This window comes from Denticeps clupeoides, chromosome 20 (genome assembly GCF_900700375.1).
Source record: "Denticeps clupeoides chromosome 20, fDenClu1.1, whole genome shotgun sequence".
Taxonomy (NCBI): Eukaryota; Metazoa; Chordata; class Actinopteri; order Clupeiformes; family Denticipitidae; genus Denticeps; species Denticeps clupeoides.
In genome coordinates, this window is record NC_041726.1 from 3,538,530 (window position 1) to 3,560,271 (window position 21,742).

Genomic DNA, 21,742 nt, shown 5'->3' on the forward strand with positions numbered 1-21,742 from the left:
AAGACGCCAGGTCTGTTTTCCGGCAACCTTCCAAATTCCACCACCAGACCTACTTACCGTAGCGGCCCCAAGGGCCTTCGGGGCCACGTTCGCGCACCATTTTCACAATCATAACCAGCTTCGTGAGGTGGTGATTCATTCGACCTTCTCGCCTGCGGTTAATAGTGTCGGTAACATTTCATACAGGCACAATGACAATAGTAAATGGTGAATAAATACCATTATCCTTTTTCTATTATTATTTCTGGAATCTCGATGTACGAAAAATGAGATTGTTAAATTTATTGGTTAAAAAAATATAAAATGCGTGGATTAAACAGCATGTTAATATCAGTGGTTCGGAACTATCATTCGTAGCGTGGTTTCAGTAGCAGAACAGTCGTCTGGGTCGTCTGTTCACTCCATAAAGCGTGTCCTAAAGTCCAAAAAAAAGGACAGATCAGTCATAACCTGAACCTGATACTGTAGTTCCAGCGGTGGATTAGCGTTGTGGATAAATACGCAACGTTGACATGTTTATTCTTTGTCTGTTATTATTTCTGGAATCTTGATGTACGAAAAATGAGATTATAAATCTAAAATAAAATACATGAATTAAGCAGCATGTTAATATCAGGCTAACATGTCTTCTCTGCGTGTGTGTGTGGTTTTTTTTGACAGTCGTGGACTGCGGTCACCCGGGGTCCCCTCCCAACGGGGTGCTGCACGGCGACAAGTTCACCTTCGGCTCCACGGTGCGATACTCCTGCAAGGGCGGCCGGCAGCTGAAGGGGGAGCCGTCGCGCACCTGCCAGCTAAACGGCCACTGGGGCGCGCCCATGCCCTTCTGCTCCGGTGAGTGAGGCGGGGAGCGGCACCCGTACTCGGTCCCGTCCATCTGTCATGCCAAACGAGGCGCGCCGGCCCGCGGCACCGGGGCCCGCGTGTCTGAAATGGTCATGGCGGCGATCCAGCCGGGAAATGGTGGGCGGCTAATGGCCGGTGATGTCTGTGATCTTTCACGTGAGAATGGAGGGACGTTCTTCTCCATAAAGAGGACCGTGGCCTGAACAGTCGGCATCGGTGGTGTTGAATCCCATTTGCAGCATTTACCAGACGCCCTTATCCAGAACGACTTAAAGTCAGTAGTTACAGGGACAGCCCCCCTCAGGAGACACTCAGGGTTAAGTGTCTTGCTCAGGGACACGATGCTAGTAAGTGGGATTTGAACCTGGGTCTTCTGGTTCACAGGCGAGTGTGTTACCCACTAAGCTACTCCCACCACCCATACACCACCCAACACCCATGGTGTTGCTTATCCTCCTTTCCTGGGATCAAATCAACCGGCAATTAGAGAAAAACCTTTGGCAATCTTTTGAACGAGCGCGCCCTTGACGTACACCCCGAAATTGCTGTGACGGCAGATCTTCTCCCAGCTCCTCTTGCAACGTCAAGTGTGCCACTGCTGTTTGTTGAGGAGTGGCGGTAATTATTACAGTTATTAACGACTAATCGCTCTCTTGTGATCAGAGCGCCTCAGCCTTCTTATGCAAGCAGCTGAACTTCCGCAGCTCGGCAGAATGTCGGGAACCCAGACTACGGCGTGGCAGAATGTCATATTCTCAAACTCTAGTCCCAAATGTGACTTTCAGCACTTTTCTCTTTCCCTTTTTTAATCGGTGTGGGAAAAGTGTAGTAATGACTCCGGGACGGCCGGGCCTGAGCTGTAATGACAGTCATTGGTGGGTCGGAAGTATCATTCGTAGCGTGATTTTAGTAGCAGAACAATCATCTGGGTGGTCTGTTCACTCCATAAAGTGAAAATAGACAGATAAGTCATAACCTGAACCTATAGTTCCAGCGGTGACCTGTCAAGGCATGGACGGGACAAGACTTCTGAAGGTGGAGCTGTGAGTCCTGTAAGTTGCAAGGTGGCACCTTCATGGATTGGACTCCCAGCAAAGTCCCATGGACGCCTGGTTAGACGGAGTTCTAGAGAATTTGGAGACCAAGTCGGTGCTCAAACTACTCATTTAACTATGTTTGCAGCACGGCGATGTCAGCAGGGAATAAATCCACAACGTCTGGGCCGGTGGTGGAATGCATTTCTTCCAATGGTACCTGGACGTGGGTCAACGTGGGCATGAACTTTTTCGGCAAGTGAGCTGCAGCAGTTCTTCTATCGGATGTTAATTCTATTTTGGCATCTTGGCTATCTTTGAACAGAATCCGAGACATACCCCCTTCCCAGAGCACATTTCTTTAGTTATCTACGTCTGTGAAGATTCTCAGTCATCCAGGTTAATTTGCCTGAAAGTTGAGTTTGGCAACTGGACTTTCTTTCTTTAAGGTAGAGACGTCTCATTCTGCATCTACAGAACTTTGTCCATCTGAGGGACATTGGCTTGTGATCACAACTTTATCCTCCAGGTTGGTTTCACCTCACTCCTGCCTTGAATAGGCTCTTTAAGTGAAACAAAGGCAGGGGGAGGATGGTGGAGCATTATAGGTTGGTGGAGCATTATAGTTTGGAGATATGTTATGTCTGAGGCCTCTGCCTCTGTTGCAAAGCTTCCCTCACTCCTCTCTCGAACCACCTATCTTCTCTGTCCAATATTTGAACATTCCCATCCAAAAATGAGTTTAATGAGTTTAGTTATCTAGGTTTATCCAGGTTTATCTAGAGTTTAGTTATCTAGGTTTATCCAGGTGTATCTAGAGTTTAGTTATCTTGGTTCATCTAGGTTCATCTTGGTCATTCTCCTGATAATAAGGCGACTCTGCGTTTCTTCTGTCTTCAGGGGCGGGGACAGTTTCGTTGTAATAATTGAAGTTTTGAGGACTATGCCGGAAAGTATGGTCTGCAGAATTCCATCAGATTCTTCTCTCTTTACCTCCGTGGCTGCTTTTGCTCACTCGCGTTAGCGGGACTGTCGGAAAAGCATCTGCCGACGGAGGAATCCTGGTTCGCCGCTTCGGAGAACCTCACATATGTTGCATTTCATAGTTTCTGAGTCGTACAGTGGGGTAATAGTGAGGAGGTACGGAATGTCAACTGCTCCAGCTTAGTCACCCGAGTGGACAATATAAAACAGGGTCGCCTGGTATCTTTCGGGAAGTCTCCCGATTCTGGATTCCCTCGACTTTCCACCCCCACAAACCAAAAACTCCCGGACTTTAGCCAAGGGCCGGACTCTTTCATTCTACATTTTTTCTTTGGAAATAAATGAATGAAGCTACGTAACTTCCATAACGCAACACCCAAGATATTTTTGCAACTGCTCCCACCGCCGCTCTTCGTCCTCAGAACATCACATCCACACTCCCATGGGTGGTTCTGACACCAAGGCCGCTCGTGGCGTCTTTTGAGGCGGAACTCACAGACAGCCACGTTTGATGGCTAAAACAGGTGTGTGTGTGTGTGTGTGTGTGTGTGTGTGTGTGTGTGCGGTGTTTTTGCCGTTTTTGCGGCGGAGAGAGGGGCAGAAGGAGGTGGTGGGCGGATGCTGCTCTCCTCCGTAGCAGAACTGTCTGCGAGTTCGGTGAATAAAGCAGCAACCCACAGCGCCATCGCAGATTAGCTTAGTGCAGATTTAGCATTTCATTCATTATTCATATCTGTGTGTGTTTCTCTCTCTCTCTCTCTCTCTCTCTCTCTCTCTCTCCTCCTGCAGCACGCTTACTATTGATCTCGCAAATGCAGCTTATTAAGGGCCACAGCACTTAAGTAATAGATATCTTATTAATAGTGGGGAGTTTATTTAAGACTGTTTCACAGAGTCTAGTATGTCACTCTTAACACAGACACAGGCGTGCGGTAATGACTGGGCGGGGCTAGCGGATGGCCGGCTGGAGGCCCTTTCTGTTCCCTCTTCCAGCTTCATTAGCCTAATCGGCCCTGCCCTATTTACAGGCCCTCCTACCTGCTAGTCAGAGACTTTGGGACCCGTCTTCCCCTCCCACATCCGCCCTCCCTCTCGGCTCGAATACGGCAAAACACTTTATATTTAAATCTCACACACACACACAAGATCTGACTAGCGTTCACCTGCTCGCTGCTCGTCCATTAAACCGTCATTAAGCGCCTGTGACCCATAAAAGGGAAAAATGCCGACACAAGCTCCTCCCCATCTGTATCTGCACACCGAAATCCCTGACCCAGAAAAAGAGTCGGGAGGGAGGGAGGAGGACGGAGGAGATGAGAATCTCGCCCTCTTCTTCTCCTCCCATCCCCGTCGAGGCCAGACTCGCCTTTTTTTTTTGGTTATTTTTTTTGTTCTCTGCCTTCTGGGGCGTTGTGCGGTTTCCGTGGCTCCGAATCACAGCGGGAGTTTAACTGATGCTCTTTTCAGAGAGGATTAGCTGGACGTGGTACCGAACCCGGACGGATTTGTCCTCTGTGAGAGCGTGTGAGTGTCGAGAAGGCGCCGGCGCGGCCGGCATTGATCAGCCACCATCTGGCCAGCCGTCGTGATCGATGACATTCCTTCACCCTTAGCCTGGACTTTTCCTCTCGGATAAGTGAAGGAACGCGGATGACAAAGTTTAACTGGAGTAATGGACGCCCGTTCCGGGATCGGGAGCGTGGCCCTCTCATTGCATTAGGCCGTCAGAGAGGGAAGAGGGAGAGGACACCAATTTTCGGTGTCCCGTGCTAATTGCTATCTGCCGGAAGTGTTGCCGGCGGAAAGCAAATGTCGAGGCTCCGGAGCTTTCCCGGCTGCCGTTAATGGCTCTGCACCTTACGGGTCAAGGCCATTTTAAACGGCTCAACCGACAACTTCCGCGTGCTTCCAGGCACCATTTACGTCGGCATCGATTTATGCAATGGAGGTCGGTCCCGCCTAGATTGGCCGACCTTCTGCTGGCGATGGCGATGTTGGAGCAGGCCAGAGAGCTTCGGGGTCCCCGCAGTGCGCACATTTCGACTGACCTCACCTGGACCAAACATATCTCCCATCAGGTGGGGAAGTCTCGGGTGAGGAGCCTCGCTTCCTCACCTTCTTCTGCCCCCCCCCCCCCTACCCGACAATAGCGGGCCTCCTGACCCACTGCTGTAAAAAGTGGAGAGAACTTATAACAACTCTCCCCCTACACAAAAAAAAAACACCGTATTAAAACCACTTTAACCTGGCAGAAAGGGGCGTGGCACAATAGAGGTTAAAAGGATAAACAGTTTCTAATTTATTAACACCAGTACATTACTATTGCAATTACTTGTGAATATTGTATGTAAAAAAGTACAAATGTTACAGAGAAAACCAAAAATAAAAGGAAGGAGAAACGGGAGAGAAAGAGAGAGAAAAGAAAAAAGAAAAGACTCAGAAAGTGATGGGAAGGTTCCCTCAGTTCCCGATGGAAAAGAAAATGGAAGTTCCGAGGCCACAAGTGAACATTCTTTTATACATCTGACAGACCAATCAGAATTAGTTGGTTCTCTCCTGTCACGCCCCCGGTGTCACGCCCCCTGGGGCAGACAAAGAGGTGCAGGGGATCCCAAAACAAATAGCTGGCGCTTCACACCATTTGCTCCGGGGAAGGCTGCTAAATGCTGTAATGCTGTAACAAAGAGGTGATGGGCCTCTCCGCAAGGCAAAAGCTGCAGAAACATCATGGCCCTGCAGAATGTCCCATCTTGCAGATCTCCGCAAGACAAAAGCTGCAGAAACATCATGGCCCTGCAGAATGTCCCATCTTGCAGATCTCCGCAAGACAAAAGCTGCAGAAACATCGTGGCCCTGCAGAATGTCCCGTCTTGCAGATCTCCGCAAAGCAAAAGCTGCAGAAACATCATGGCCCTGCAGAATGTCCCGTCTTGCAGATCTCCGCAAGACAAAAGCTGCAGAAACATCGTGGCCCTACAGAATGTCCCGTCTTGCAGATCTCCACAAGGCAAAAGCTGCAGAAACATCGTGGCCCTACAGAATGTCCCGTCTTGCAGATCTCCGCAAGACAAAAGCTGCAGAAACATCGTGGCCCTGCAGAATGTCCCATCTTGCAGATCTCCGCAAGGCAAAAGCTGCAGAAACATCATGGCCCTGCAGAATGTCCCATCTTACACAGCCTTGCGGCGGGTGGCAAAGGCGGCAGAAACATCGTGGCCCTGCAGAATGTCCCATCTTACACAGCCTTGCGGCGGGTGGCAAAGGCGGCAGAGCGCCCCGGTGGCACGACACTCCCTTCCCCCAGAGACACTGACACCAGTGGTCTTCACAGCAAGGCCGTGTGTATTCAGATGACCCAAATCACCCTGGATACCACCTGAAAACTGGCCTAAACTCTTACCTGGCGTGCCATGTGTTTTTTTTTTTTTTTTTTTGCCTTCGCTAGTTGTAGCATGCAGTACTGTGCAAAAGTCCTAGGCAGTGCAAACTAAACCACTGTTTATTCAAGCCTCAAGCAATTTTGTTAATGTAAGAAGAAAAAAAAAATCACTGTCAAACATTGAACAAATTTTTATCTATTTTTTTCAAAACAATGGCATGAATAGTGAATTAGAGATTCTGAGGAGAAATACAATATTGTTCTCCATCTGGAGACTTGTAGGAGATCATTCTTTTCACCACTGCCAATACATGGTGTATTCGGGGTTAAAACGTGCTGTCAATTTTTTAAGATAAAGATCTGTTGTGTTGAGAATGCAGAGACGATGGTGTTGGTGGTCTGTGACGCCATTAAACAGATGTGGACACGTGGACTGGGAATTCTTTTCATTGGTATTGCAGATGAGAGGTAATGATGGGATATTTTCCTATTATCTTGAATGACCAATCGAAGAGCTACAGTTCGAAAACATTCCACCATTTCTTCTTCTTCTATTCTTTCTTGATGTATTGGCTGCAATGCCCCTGCAATTTCCAGCAGCATGGCTGCATTCTGTCGGCATCAGCAAGCTTTTCCAGAAATATGGACAAAATGCGTCTCTCTGTGTCTGTTTCCATCATTAAAGTTGAGCATAAATGGGCCTTAAAGGGGCCATTCACAGAACCGAGGTTCTTAGTCCTGAAGGAAATGTGCAGCTCAGCCCTCGGGTACCTGGAAGCGCAGCGGTGCGTATGGAGCGATGGCACGGATCGATGTCCTTTTTTGAACAATGGAAGCGATTCTTGAAGCATGTTACTTCCACTGGGGCCGTGCTCTGTGCTTGGCCAATCAATGTGGAGAAGGAAGCGAAAGAGGAACTATATAATGAAACAGGTTCCTTAAGTAGAGACTAAAATCCCACTTCCGAATGTTAGTTCTTGGGAACAGTCATTTCCCAGAAACCAAGTGGGACATTTTCCCCCACTTACCGGGGTGGGATTAGTAATTGTGTGGTGTGTGGTCTTGGGAAACACGAAATGTCGGATAGAAGAGGAGAATTCTGTTAGGATGTGTCACTTCGGCGGGCTGACATAATGCAAGCAATGATTTATTAACTAATAAAGGAAAACGGCGCGATGGCCGAAAACGGTGGAAACGAAAAGGGGAAAAAACTCAAACCAGCCCGCAGGCGCAAGGTCCACAAAGAGGGTCAAGTTCACGAAAAGAGTTCACAAGAATGTCGGAGCCGCCGAAGGGAGGAAAAACAGTGCCTTATAAAAAGCCGTCCTGATTGGGCACAGGGGCCGTCAACCCTGACAGCATGATTATTTCCAAAAGACAACTGTCACGGGTAAGAGTTTGATTTTATAGAATATGTTTCTTACTTAAAGGTGGTACAGCATTTGCAAAACACATTCTACATATTTCATATTAAGCCGCGCATAAAGATCTCAGAAGCAATTTTTTTGGTTTTGCATAGGAAATATGAGCCGTGCGTTCGTGCAATTATGATAGAGGTAGTATATGGGGCATGTCGCTTGAGGATTTAACATCTCCTCCATTTTCTTTTTGTGCCTTGTTCACCATGTCGTCAGCAGACATCACAAGCTTTATAGCGTGCAGATAGATTCATTCCAGCAATCCAGTGAATCCGACATTCATTTACATTTACGGCATTTACCAGACGCCCTTATCCAGAGCGACTTACAGTCAGTAGTTACAGGGACAGCACCCCCCCCCCCCCAACCCCCCCCCCCCCCCCCCCCCCCCCCCCCCCCCCCCCCCGGAGACGCTCAGGGCTAAGTGTCTTGCCCAGGGACGCAATGGTTGTGGATACGTCTTACCCGCTAGGCTACTAGCACCATTCATAAATATTCCAAATGTATGGAATATCCCCCAATGGTCAAATTTGGCGAGGATGCTTATTTACATAAAAAAACAATTGAATGTGGTTAATGTCATAACCTTTAACCTCTGGCTAAAGGTTATGCGGGTTTGCTGAAGTCTTGAAACTTAAGGTTCTTTATACTTTCGCTCTCCATAACGATATGGGGGGGTATTTTGTTTGTGTGTGTGTGTGTGTGTGTGTGTGTGTGTGTGTGTGTGTGTGTGACAAGCGGCACTGTCCCTCGCGCCCGTGCTGCTTTCCGGGCTGCCAAAGGCAATGAGCGCAGCGGCGGCGGTGGGAACGGCTAATACGCCGGCACCCTCCCTCTGCCCTTGAAGTGGCGCTTGGTCAGCACTGCCCTGATAAAGCACACTCCTGAGAGCCCTACCGCAGCTTCCCCAGCGCACACACACACACACACACACACAGACGTTCTGTCAGGTGTGCCGTGGAGGAAGATGGAATATGACACACACATTTGCACAAACCTCGCTTTAGTCACCGGTGTCCGCTGTGCTTAGTCACACGCTGGCTTCCTGGCCTCCGTCGTGACAAGACATCGTCGCACGTCCCGGGTCGTCTGCCGCGTTGTCCCATGATACCGCAGCAGGTCTCTTTGTTTATTTATTGTAATATTTACCAGTGCGCTTTATCTCTTTCTTTTTTGGCAACAGCGGAGCAACGGAGACGGGACCTCCGCAGCAGCAGCAGCAGCAGCAGCGCAGACTGCCCAGCTCCAGTATTAATAATTAAAAAAAAAGGAACGGCCTGCGGCATTTTAATAACAGCCTCTCTAATCTTCCCCCTGGGCTGCCAGAGGACTGTACTGTCTACCTGCTGCACACACACACACATCATCATCTAAATCATCTAGACTCTTCTCCGTCTTGGCCCCTCGGTGGTGGAATGAACTTCCTCTCGAGGTCAGAACAGCTCAGTCACTGAGCACCTTCACACGGCAGCTCTTTAGAGAATATTTAGATGAACTTGTAACCTTCTTCTTGTCTGACTTCTGTATAGAAACTAGAACAGAGTGAATAAAAAGATTGTATTCATAGTTGGGGGTCCTAGTGAACCAGAACTGATCACTTCATCCATGGTAATATGAAAGCACGTTGTAAGTCGCTCTGGATCAGGGACGTATGGTAAATGCCTTAAATGTAAATGTAAAATTTAAAATGTACACTCCTCCCACGTGCAGCCAAATTGGATTTTTCATATTTAATTTTCCACGAAGGGCTTTATTATTTCTTGCTATGCCGCGATGTTGAATAAGTGTTGACTTCATCAAATGGTCTATTCTGACACCGGCCTGTCTGTCTGAGGTAAAGGTTAGGAGAACATTTATGATTGGTTCCATCGTCGTTGCCGTAGCTGTATTTGCTCCTCTGAAGTTCATCTGAAGCGCTGCTATTAAACTGTAGATGTTGGTACATGTAGATGGGGCGGGGATCGTTTTTTCCAGCCCTGACACCCCTGGCCTCTACGGTCCCCCCTCGGGCCGCTGCTTTGCATCAGCGCAGCTGACTGGTTGCGTGTGCGCTGGGTGATGAATGGCTCGCCGTTCGGGTGAGGAACAAGGCTAGCAGGCCAGGAGCAGCGGAGATATATGGAATGTCCATTTCCTGGGAGCTGTTGTGAAACCTTGAGTGTGTTATAAAAAAAAAGGGGGGGGGGGCGGGAAAAAAAAGGAAGATTACACCCAGAACGGACAGATGCGGGGAGGAGGGGCCAGACATCCTCCTCCCGTGGGAGCTGACGGCCGGCATTTCGCCCTGTCATATAATCACCATTTCCGTTCTCTTTCTGTCCTTCTCATGTCCCGCGCTCCCCGTCTGGCCGGTGTGAACAGGAGACTCGTCGGGAACGTGCGGTGACCCCGGAACCCCCTCCCATGGCAGCAGGGGCGACAGCGACTTCCGCATCCGCAGCAAGGTGCACTTCAACTGCTCCACCGGATACATCCTGTACGGCTCTGCAGAGAGGATGTGCTTCCCCAACGGCACCTGGTCTGGAACGCAGCCGTCCTGCAAACGTAAGACTTGACCTTTGGTAGAAAAGCAGCAGAGTGCTGAATTTTGATCCAATTAACATTTGTCTTCAGTTCCTGTTGATTAAGATGCAGCAACTTAGTAAACCTGGATTTGCACACCAGATCTAACAATCCCGAAAACTGAAATCTGATTGGACGATCCATGGCTCAGTGAACAAACATCACTAGACACATGATCACCAGACACACTTGTTCGTAGCTTTTGCTCTTGTGTTACTAGGCAACTGGAATATTTTAAAGCTGGAATTTATAATACATAATAATAATTAATGGAATTAATAATACATGTTGTTGGATAGATAGATGTGTATCACAATGATAGATAGATAGATAGATAGATAGATAGATAGATAGATAGATAGATAGATAGATAGATAGATAGATAGATAGATAGATAGATAGATAGATAGATAGATAGATAGATAGATAGATAGATAGATAGATAGATAGATGTAGATCGGACTGTTTGCAGATAAAGAGACAGAGAACAACAAAAGAACATCAGGAGGTCTGGAGAAACACGATCTGAACAGTCCTGGTCATTGCTGTTGGTGATTTATAAAGCATGCGTATCAGTACTTGACTGGAGTTCGTGAGGACACAACCATCAGCCTGAAAAATGCTTGGGGTTTCTTGACAGAACACTTTGTTAATCCGCTGGGCACTTTGGCTATAGTTCAGCCAACTCCTGCCCATATGAGATCGTGTCCAGGGAATTTTCATCTTTATACTTTTTTCCCCGACTGGCCACCGTTGCCCCAGAGCTAAGTAAACTTGGCCCTGCAACATTTTGCTCCCGATCCCCAAGACAGGCTGCTGCTGTTGCTGCAGGAGCCGAGCGCATTAAGCCACAAAATGAAATAGGACTGTGCCGCCAGCCAGCACAGGGTGCAAGAACATGCCTTGTTTGCTGAGAAAGCATGTACAACAGCACGTCCCTGCGGCCTGGGAACTGACTAATGGTGTTTCTTCACTCAGCCTGGGCCTCCCATTGCGGCTGGGTGTGACACAGCAAGCTTCTTCTGTCCGAGGGAGAGGCTTTCCGAAAATCACAAATTGGCATACTGGAAAGGGACGTAATGGTGGCCAGCGGAAGCAACACAGGAGTTCAGAAGTACACAATAACCTCTGTGCCATAGGGACACGATGGGGGACTTGGTGTTTGGGCACTAACAGGTCTCATTGGCACCTTGCTCATCATTTGTCTTGCCTCTGATGAGACTGCCCTGTCTAATCCCACAGCGCTAGGCCACAGTGCATGAGGAATATTCACTAATGTCCCATGGACGTATACAAATAAACAGATAAAGTTAAGAAAGGACTACTTGCTGGATGTCTGCACACCCAGGCCCTTTTGTCGGTGTTGAACTGTTGCTGAAACTTCAATAATGCGGTTCTTCATCGGCGTTGTGTATTTTTATTTTGCTCCTCGAACAGCAAATGACGAGATGACTCCAAGAGATTGCTTAACCATGTATATTTTTCTGCACAAAAAGCAAAGTCGCATCAGAACATCGCGTCACAACATCTCCTTCCTGCGCCTCTCTCTACAATATACAGTATTATAAGAACATATAGAATATTCCTAATATGTACATAATTTATAATAAAAAAAAAAACATTGTTGGCACCAACCCCACGTACCTCTTACAGCCCATGCCATGTGTTGAAGAGAATGGAGCCGGCTCCCCAACCCACTAACCCAAGGGCACGGCCGCTACCATACAATTTTTGGGGGGGTGATCAGAGTTTTATGACTCACATAACTTTTCACAATAACCATAATTTAAGCAAACACAAAATACAGAAGCATATTTGATATAACCAGAAACTCTAACACACTTAGATATTCCACATTTAATTAAACACCCAGATTTTCACTATAATTCCACACCAGAATACAGGTAACCAAAGTAAAAGTCTTTAGAAAATAAGAAAATAAGAGCACACATTTAAAGGATTAGTACATTAGTAGAATCTTGGAGAAATAGTGTGACGAATTTGCCAGGAAATTGTTCATCCTTGTTTCTGTTGTGATATGACTGCAGCGTTACCTTGTTGTCTGGTCTCCTCCTTCACAGCCGTGCAGTGCGGGAACCCTGGCACTCCCAGCAACGGCCGGGTGTTTCGGCTGGATGGGACCACATATTCCCACTCGGTCATCTACTCTTGCATGGAAGGCTACCTGCTGTCTGGCTCCACCACCCGAGAGTGCCTGGCCAACGGCTCCTGGTCCGGCACATTGCCCAACTGCACCAGTAAGGGTCGAAGTCGTCCGGCCATGTCCATGTTATCTTTGCCGACCACGTCTAGAAATGAGGACCTCTCAGTTTAATATGGCACAGGAAAGTCTGTTATAACTCGATAATGAAAAGGTCAGATCGTGTCATGCGAACGCACCGGGCCTGAAGGGCTCAATTTCACCTCATGAAATTTAAAATCAGACCTCATCAAGCTTGCCTTGGAGTTCCCCTCTGGTCACCTCGGGTCACCGGGGCTCCGTACCCCCCCCCCCCCCCCCCCCCCCCCATTTCGTTCAGACAAAGTAAATGTGGGCAAGAGATTACCATAGTCCTCTCTGTTCCCTTATTGTCTTCAAGATCCCCGCCTTACAGGGCCAAGGAGTCGATTTCGTTTAAATCTGGGCCAGAGGCAATAAGGCCTCGTCCCCTCTGTGAAAATGAATGGCGCCTGGCCTGCTGCTCCCTGTCCGACGTTCTTTTTGTTTAACGAATTGATTTCAGCGTCAGAGAGTTAATTCTTTGGCTGTGCGAGTTTCGCGGTTAAAGAACCCCGAGCCGACGTTCCTCTTCCTTTATCGCCGCGGCTTAGGGTGCTTATCGGACAATGGCTTTTAGTCGACTACAGTTCGCGGAGGACGGGTCCACTGGCCCCGCGCTAATTTAGTGCCACCAGACCTCAGCGTCTCAGCGAGCTGGAGCCAGGCCTTTAACGTCCTGTTTGTTTTGAGACTTTTTAATTACACCAATGCGGCAGAGCCGACTGATGCAACCGCGGACGTGTGAGAACCTTCCGTGTGATGCATGGGTCTGTCTCAGGGAGCAGTCGCATTAGCATCTCGGCTCACCTATTTCTCACAGCGGCCGGATGTATTTATGAGCGACTGCCCTCCCTGCCGCATGCACACACCCACCCATTCAACGTGATAGATTTCAGATCATCATTTGCCAGCCTTGTTTTTCACGAAGGCATAAAAAAGTATGGAAACTTCATGTTAATCAGTTTCTAAAACATAACTCGGCTCCATTCTGGGAACTAGCTAAAGCAAGGGGTAAAGATTGGTCGCGGGTTCCCGCGGAACGCAGCTGCATCCCTGCTCCACCCCCCCAATTTATCCAGTGGAGGGGAGGGTAATTGTAAAAGATCTGCCGAATTGATTATTGAAGTTATACCTCTGGGACACCTATGAGGAAGCAGCTCTCCCTGCTATTGATTTTTTTTTTTTTCACATAATGCTGTGATCTATCATTTTGAATAAAGGAGTCAAGGGTAGCAAAGATATCTCTGTTGCGGCACAAATGGTTTGTTTTAAATGATTTGTGGTCCTGCCTTTCCAGAGTTCTATTTCTGTGACCCAAGCCACACCTCACACAATGTAGGGGGGTTTAAGCTGCAATTCAATGTTTTTTGTTTTTTATGTATATGGCATTATTACTACTCTGCCATCTTAGCATCTAAATTGATCATAGGATGATTAAAAAAAAGTTTGACCATCTCTCTGCAAATCTCAGAGTTGATACATGCAAAAATTATTACTTATATATGTGTGTGTGTGTGTGTGTGTGTGTGTGTGTGTGTGTGTGTGTGTGTGTGTGTGAGTGTGTGTACTGTGTATACAGTACAGGCCAAAAGTTTGGACACACCTTCTCATTCGATGTGTTTTCTTTATTTTCGTGACCATTTACGTTGGTAGATTCTCACTGAATGCATCAAAACTATGAATGAACACATGTGGAGTTCTGTACTTAACAAAAAAAAGGAACTGAAAACATGTTTTATATTCTAGTTTCTTTGCTCTGATTACTGCTTTGCACACTCTTGGCATTCTCTCCATGAGCTTCAAGAGGTCGTCACCTGAAATGCTTCTCCAACAGTCTTGAAGGAGTTCCCAGAGGTGTTTAGCACTTGTTGGTCCAGCTCACCCCAAACCATCTGGATTGGTACATAACTCCACATGTGTTCATTCATATTTTTGATGCCTTCAGTGAGAATCTACCAACGTAAAGGGTCATGAAAATAAAGAAAACACATTGAATGAGAAGGTGCGTCCAAACGTTTGGCCTGTACTGTGTACACACACACACACACACACACACACACACAGTATAAACATGATATTTGCATGTAACAACTCAAACAACTTCAAGTTAGAAAAACTAAATTATTGTGCTCCTTAACATGAATGAAAAAACAATTTAGCTGCATGGGGGTGGAGAGGGAGATTCCGCTGCACCGAAAAATGAAAGACAACCCTGCACAAACGAAGTGAGGACATGGTCCTAATAAAGGCACAGGAAAGTAGCACATTACACTGTCCTGATGCTGGTTGTACATCTACATATAGGACATCAAGGTGACGTACCAAACAAATAAGTACAATAATGACACAATCAAAGCCCAAAGTTGGTGGCGGCCTCTGGTGGCTGCTATGGCCAGGACTTGGCAGTTTTGCAAGGTTTTTTCTTTTTTTTTTTTTTTTTACCTCAACAACCTATATAATATTGAATCATAACTGGTCTGATTTTCTAATTGTTGAGTTAATCTTTCACATGAAATTGAGTAAGCAAGCAAATCTATCAAGAAAAAGTCTAACAAGACATTTTGTTTTTGCAGTGATCAACTGTGGTGACCCTGGCATACCTGCCAATGGGGCCAGGCACGGGGAGGACTTCACCATCAACCAGAACATCAGCTTCGAGTGCCAGCTTGGCTACACCCTGGAGCCCGAGGGCTCATCCATCCGCACCTGCACCAATAACAGCACCTGGAGCGGATTCATGCCCTCCTGCAGAGGTACGGGGCAACCATGAGCCCTACTGTGGGGGCCCTGTCACAATTGGGGTCTCTGCAGATCACTGTAATTCATTTCCTATCAGTGCCTCATGTCTGCTTGTTGTTGTTGCCCCGAGCAACGGCTCACCATCACAGAAGCAGAATAAGTGGTTTTACGTAGCGGAAAGGCCTTTCTTCTCTATTACCTGCCTTGTGAACTTCACTTACCCACTCTTTACCCACCTGAGATCTGAGGTCTGGCGTTTTACCTTCTTTAACTTCCTTTCCATGTGTCAGTTCCTTTCACATCAAGCAAATGTGGTCTTTAAAATTTTAAAATACTGCACAGCCCAGAACCTTCCTGGTAAAAGAGTGCAAAAACAAATCATTGTTTCTTTGTTTTTAAAGCAGAGCATAGAAGAACGAATCCGCCCTGCGACAGTCCCAGCAGACTCCCTATAAATATTAATGTGCTAGAGAGCAGGGCAGTTCACAATGCAATGTGGTGAAAAGACTGAGCAGCATGCTCCCTTCTTCTAGTGTAAGGGCATGGTATTAGAATTCCTTTAATTCTATTTATATGTATTCTAAAAGTACAATAATGTAACGTATTCAGAATTACCAGGAAAACCTGGTTTCAGTCAGAGAATAGAGGAGGTTTTAATATGGGGGCTGTTACACATTTGTAATAGATATGTTACATGGTTATTACTCTGAATGCATTGTGTGTGTCTGTGATGTGAAGGAGCTGTCACAGTTGAGACAATTCTAACAAGTACATGGAAACACACACACACACAGACACTGAAGTTGTGAAACTGCATACATTAGCTATTCATTAGCTTAGTGAAAACTTAACCTATCCAGTCTCCATGGATGCGCCTCGGAGCGTGTCCAACACTAATTCCGAATATTAATACAACATTCAGGGATTTATTACACTTTTACTGCTCTTATTACAGGAGCGAAGGGGATGACAGCGCGATCATTGACTCATAAAAAGAAGCCCCCTTGAGCTGGATGCATTTGTGCTTGTGTGTTTTATTTTTTGTTTCCTGCGGGCAACTAATTGGGAGAAATCTCCACCTCGCCATTGTCCCCGTCCAATTTACCCATGCTAATGTAAATCAGGAAGCAATTTGTCACAGCGTCCCCACTTCCTAATGGCGGAGCCAGCATCCGACACACATACAGGGAGAAGGAAAAAGAGAACCGTCACCTGTGCAACGCGTCCACATGCAATAACAGCAACGTGTTGTGGCAGCATGAGCCATCCCGAGTTCGGCGTAGGCCGCCCGGCGCCGGGAGACTCGGGTGGGGCGAAAAACGCTCCCTTTTATCCCCACCTTCCCAAATCCTACAATGCATCTCAATTAGCCGAGTTGACTTAAGTCATAATTGTTCCAATTAGCGGAAAGGGACGACTGTGGTCCCAAACATTCATGGGGAAAAATGTACTGCTTGCAAGAGAAAAAAAGGAAACTGATTCATCTTTGAAAGAAAATGCTGAGAATATAACAAAAAACAAAAGTAAAATAAAAATAACTATAATAGTAGTCATTAAAAAAAAAAAAAAAGTTCTCTCCCTCTGTCAAAATGCCAACAGCACCCCCTGCCGTGCATGAAAATTACTGCAAGGGGATCAGAGCCCCCCTGAGCCTCCTGCAGAAGTCCATTGTAAGTGTCTGTCACCCCAGCATCGTGGATTTTGACATGCGGGTGAAAGGTAATGAAAGGCAAACCTCCCATTGTGCGGGTCACAGATTTACCTTTTTTTTTTCATAAAGTCATTTATTAATTTTGGCACTTTGACAAATAAGAACTTTGGACTCTTTGGACTTTTTTCCAATTTTCTTGTTTTCATTCAGATGAACACAAAAGTGACAAAATTCTCTTTCCAGTTGCGTTTAGGTGCTGGCAAGATGTTATTTGTCTGCTGGGCTACTTGTCACAGGGGAGTTTGTCAGAGAGATGTAGGCGGTTAATTAATTAATGTTTCTATTAATTAATTAGACATTACATTTCTTTTTCAAATATTCATTGGCCCTTGGTGGTGGACAGACAATGACCGACGTGACAGGGACTAATTTCAGCACTTAAAAATTAAGGTGATCAAGAAAATCAACGATATAAGGAAAAAAATTAATTAATGGGACAAGCATCAGATCAAGAAGCCCTGGACAGAAAGTCAAGATTATTACACTAGGTTGGAATTAATTGCTTAGTATATAGATTATTTAGATAAATGTTATTCCATATATTTCTGTCACAATGGCTGGACATGGCGAGGAAGGGGGACGCATACGCACGACGTCACGAGGCAGGGTTTTAATACACCACCAAACAATGACCTGATGGCAAACAGACACAAACAGGATAGTTTTATACAATTATACACAGGTGAACACGATTTGGAAACATTACACATGACGAACATGAAACTCCGGACCCGGAGTAACCCCTGCCGGATCATGACAATTTCCTAAAGATATTCCATATATTTCAATTTTTTTCTTTTAATTATCAACTCAAAATCTATATCAATTATTATAACAATGTATTTCTTTATTTATTAATTTGTTAAAGTTAAACAGTTTTAATGGTCATCAATTTGTTCCCATAGGATACAGAAATGTATAAAAGGACAGGACAGGACAATTTTTGCAAAAGACCCCCCTTTAGATACCACCCCTAGTCAGCAGAAGGTACTGATTGCAGTATCCTATTAGACAACCAGGAAGTCCTGCTTTGTGGAAGGGCCTGCTGGTCCACCACAGCCTGCCAATTTACAGGGGCAAGGAAATTACTTACCTACTGGCCAGATGTCCAAGTTCTTTTGATTTTCCAGCCTTCCTTTACCCAGTGTGATATATCCGTGGCCAATCAGACTGAGCAACTAGAGGTGGGTTCATTCCACTGTCAAAAAACCTCCCAGTGATCACATAAAGTAGAAGTTCAGCTGCTTTCCCAGTTTTCAGTGGGGGGAAATGTTGAAAATTGGCACCCTGTACCAGTGTTCAAAGAGCCTGTCCTCAAAACGCCTGAAAACTACGGAAAAAGTGAGGAACTGGCAGGAATGTGCTTCTAGATGTCTCACCAAAAGCACCAAAAAATATTTTACTTGCCACGTATCCTAACATAGTAACCCAAAACAGGATATTTTTGCCGATCTGAACGCTGATTCCACATTCGGAGGAGCTCAGAGGTTAACTTTCCTTTCCCAGAACACCACTGGGGTCGTTAGTCCCACAAACAGCTTTAAGCGATTGAAAGGAACCTTTTAATCAGTTAGATGCTGAGGATCTTGGACCCGACACACCCGGATGCCTGGTGTTTACCGAACCAAATTGCTTTTTGGCTGCCGAAAGCGTTCGACTGAACCTGTCGGGAGTGTCAAGGTGAATGTGACTTTCTCGCAATTTGAAAGTGAGAGTGAAGTGATTGTCATTGTGAAACACAGCAGCACAGCACACGGTGCACACAGTGAAATGTGTCCTCTGCACCCTTGGTGAGCAGTGTGTCGCAGTGTGAGCAGGGGCCGCTTCCTTAACCGCTAGGCCACCACTGCCACTGCACCGTTTCCTCCGTATCTCATTGGGTTCACACAACACGTGAACGCAGCCAAGTGGCAATTACAAAATTCGGACAAATCGCGAGCGAACTCGTACCGCCGTCAGCTCCGATTCCAGCTCGGCTGGGTGACATTTCTGTTCGGACGTGGTGACTTTGAGGTCTTCTCTCCTCTCTGACCCCCTGCAGCCGTCACCTGCACCGCGCCGCCTGCCATCTCCAACGGCATCTTGGAGGGCACCGACTTCGAGTGGGGCACCAGCGTGAGCTACAGCTGCACAGCCGGCTACGAGCTCTCCTTTCCGGCCTACCTCACGTGTGCGGGGAACGGCACCTGGCTTGGAGAGGTTCCCCAGTGCCTCCGTAAGTGACCTTCTGGGGCTTTCACAGACCACTGAGGATATTATGTAGCCATTCTGTCCAATTTTCTGCTAAAATACAAAATTATATTAATAGTTGCAAATGCGTGAAATGAATGAACTCCGGTCATTGCAATTTATGTTTTTAAGTAGTAATATTTGTCATTTATCGGCCTGGTCTGCATATGTAAATTGATTCAATTCATTACATTTTTTCACACATTACATTATTCACACATTTTGCAACAAGTGGAAAAAATGACAAAATAATAAAAAAAACATAATTCAAAAGTAAAAAAATGGGAAAAAAATGATCAAATCCAAAAAAAAACACATGATTCAGATGTGGAAAACTGGAAAAAAGGTCAATAATAAAAAAAAAAGTCAGAAGTGGTCAATCACGATGAATCACAATTAATTCTTAAGACTAAAACTTGCTATAATATTTAAAACTATGACCCATGCGGCTCTGTTGCTTCGGGTGGCTTGTGGTGCTTGTGCAGAGTGTTAAAAAATGTTGAACTTTCAATACATGCAGCAGGTGGCAGACATTCAAATCCATTCATGCATTCATTTTGACAGCCCTGATTTAAGTGTCAAAGCTCTAATTTACAAGAAGCTGAGTGAAAGACTGAATTGGCTGATTATGTCTAAACAGCATAAATAAGCCCTATTCATCGGCCAGCCACAAACCTGCAGTTTTTTATAAAGGTTCTAAAGCTTGTTTTTAACACACCACTGGGATAAAGTGGGTGTTCTTTACTGTTTGGTGCAGAATAGCTATTAACGCACAGCTTATTTTCCAAGTAGTCTAGTCAAATAAATTGTTATTGTCTTTTCAATTTAAAAAAAGATCTTTTTGTGTGCAAATATGTAGAATAGTAACAGTACTATATGTATTAAAGACACAAAAGGGCCTTAGAGAGAAACTTACATCTCAGCTCCTTTCATTGTTGCTAAGCAACATCCCTCAGTCAGGTAGGCACCAGATGCTTTTCGCTTTACTTTCATGGCTGGTAAACATAGTAATGGACTTTCTTTCGCTGGTTTGAGTATTTGACTTTGGAACAGAATGAAAATGGGGTCTCAAAAGTGCAACGCATAATACAATATCGTGTCCGTTTCTCAGGAAAACTTTCCACTTAACGTAACCTGAATTTAAGGCACATACAGTGAATGTTGGCCGCATTTCTGCATCGTCCTCTGGAGTCAGCAAGCTTAAAGAAAGCCAGTAGCGGAAAGAATAAAAGAAAATTGCATCAATTAGTACATAATTAATGGCATCTTTTTAAATGGGGGGGGGGCACCAGAAGCAGAGTTGCCTGCAGAGCACCAGACGGTAGCTCGGGCCCCGAAACTTTATCTACCTATACAACTGTACATCACTGGCCCATCGCTGTAGCATCTGTAAGAAGCGCTTTGCACTGCTGGTTCTCCACGCGCGCTTTGTTCCATTTTTAAGAGCGAAGTACGCCGCTACCCCTACTCCCACTCCGCCTGGGGAGGGATGAAAGACGGAGTACGCTGCGTTCCTTCAGTTCTGAAGGAGCGTTCTGCCTCAGAGGTGCTACTCCATGACGGCATAGACAGCTGGCATCTCAGCGGCTTACAAGGACGCGCTGGTAATCTAGCGGCAGTGTCACGCAGGTAGACATCTGAGACCTCAGACAGATCACTCACTTCGGTACTGAACCCAGACCGATCAGGGAAACTGCCATTGGGTTTCTTGCTCACACAATTAGTTGATCACGTGTCTATATTTATGTAGGAATGCATTTAATATGTATTCTTATTCCATGTTGCACCTCTCGGAGCTCCGCTTCTCAGTGTTGAGAGCATATGGCGTCAGTCATGTGTCATCGGCGCGTTCGTCATTCAGACTCAGGCAGACTGGACAGAGGCGGTTTTTTCGGCTATAATGAGGTCCAGTCTAGCCGAGTTTTACACATTCTTCTAAACTTTCAGCTGAGTTTCCATCACATTTCGCAGCATATGTAGGTTATTCTTCAGCTGTGGTATAATTTGTGTCCCTGGGGGAACTTTCGCACGCTACGAGGAAATATATTAAAAAGTTATAACAACTTTTTTTTAAATTGTTCATGTTAAAAGCAAATGTACAAATATATCATTTCAATAAACATAGTATGTGTGATCATATTTAATCACATGATCCCATCCTTTTACTGCCTTTATATCTCATTTCCACCACATAATGTTCTGCAGAATTCTGGGATCATTGTTTTATGATTTGTAGATTTGGTAACCATTTCAACAGTGATTTCAAAATTGGAATGCATGGCTGGAGAAAAAGTGTTGTCTCCACTGGGACTGATAATAAGGCAAAAAAAATCACTTAAATAGAGAGTTTGAATTCTGTGTGCCATATTCTGTAAGAACCAGTCTCATTTTTATTTTGTGCATTTTGTTTATATTCACATTAAGCTTAAAAACTGCCATTAAAGTGACCCAAAAAAAAACACAAATGAGGCTGGCCTTCTCGACAGAAGGTGACGTTGAAGCATCGCCCATAAGTGGAATCTGAAACATGGAGGGGGAAAAATCGCTTGATACCTGAGG

The 21,742-nt window shown here is 45.8% G+C and overlaps 1 protein-coding gene across 1 annotated transcript in view; it reads left to right on the plus strand.

Annotated features, from left to right (window-relative positions):
- Positions 1–21,742, plus strand: part of LOC114769910 (CUB and sushi domain-containing protein 3-like) — a 324,749-nt gene that overhangs the window by 287,299 nt on the left and 15,708 nt on the right. The window contains 5 exon segments of the mRNA XM_028963275.1: positions 661–834; positions 10,023–10,205; positions 12,305–12,481; positions 15,078–15,257; positions 18,996–19,169. Coding sequence (XP_028819108.1) covers positions 661–834; positions 10,023–10,205; positions 12,305–12,481; positions 15,078–15,257; positions 18,996–19,169 — 888 coding nt within the window.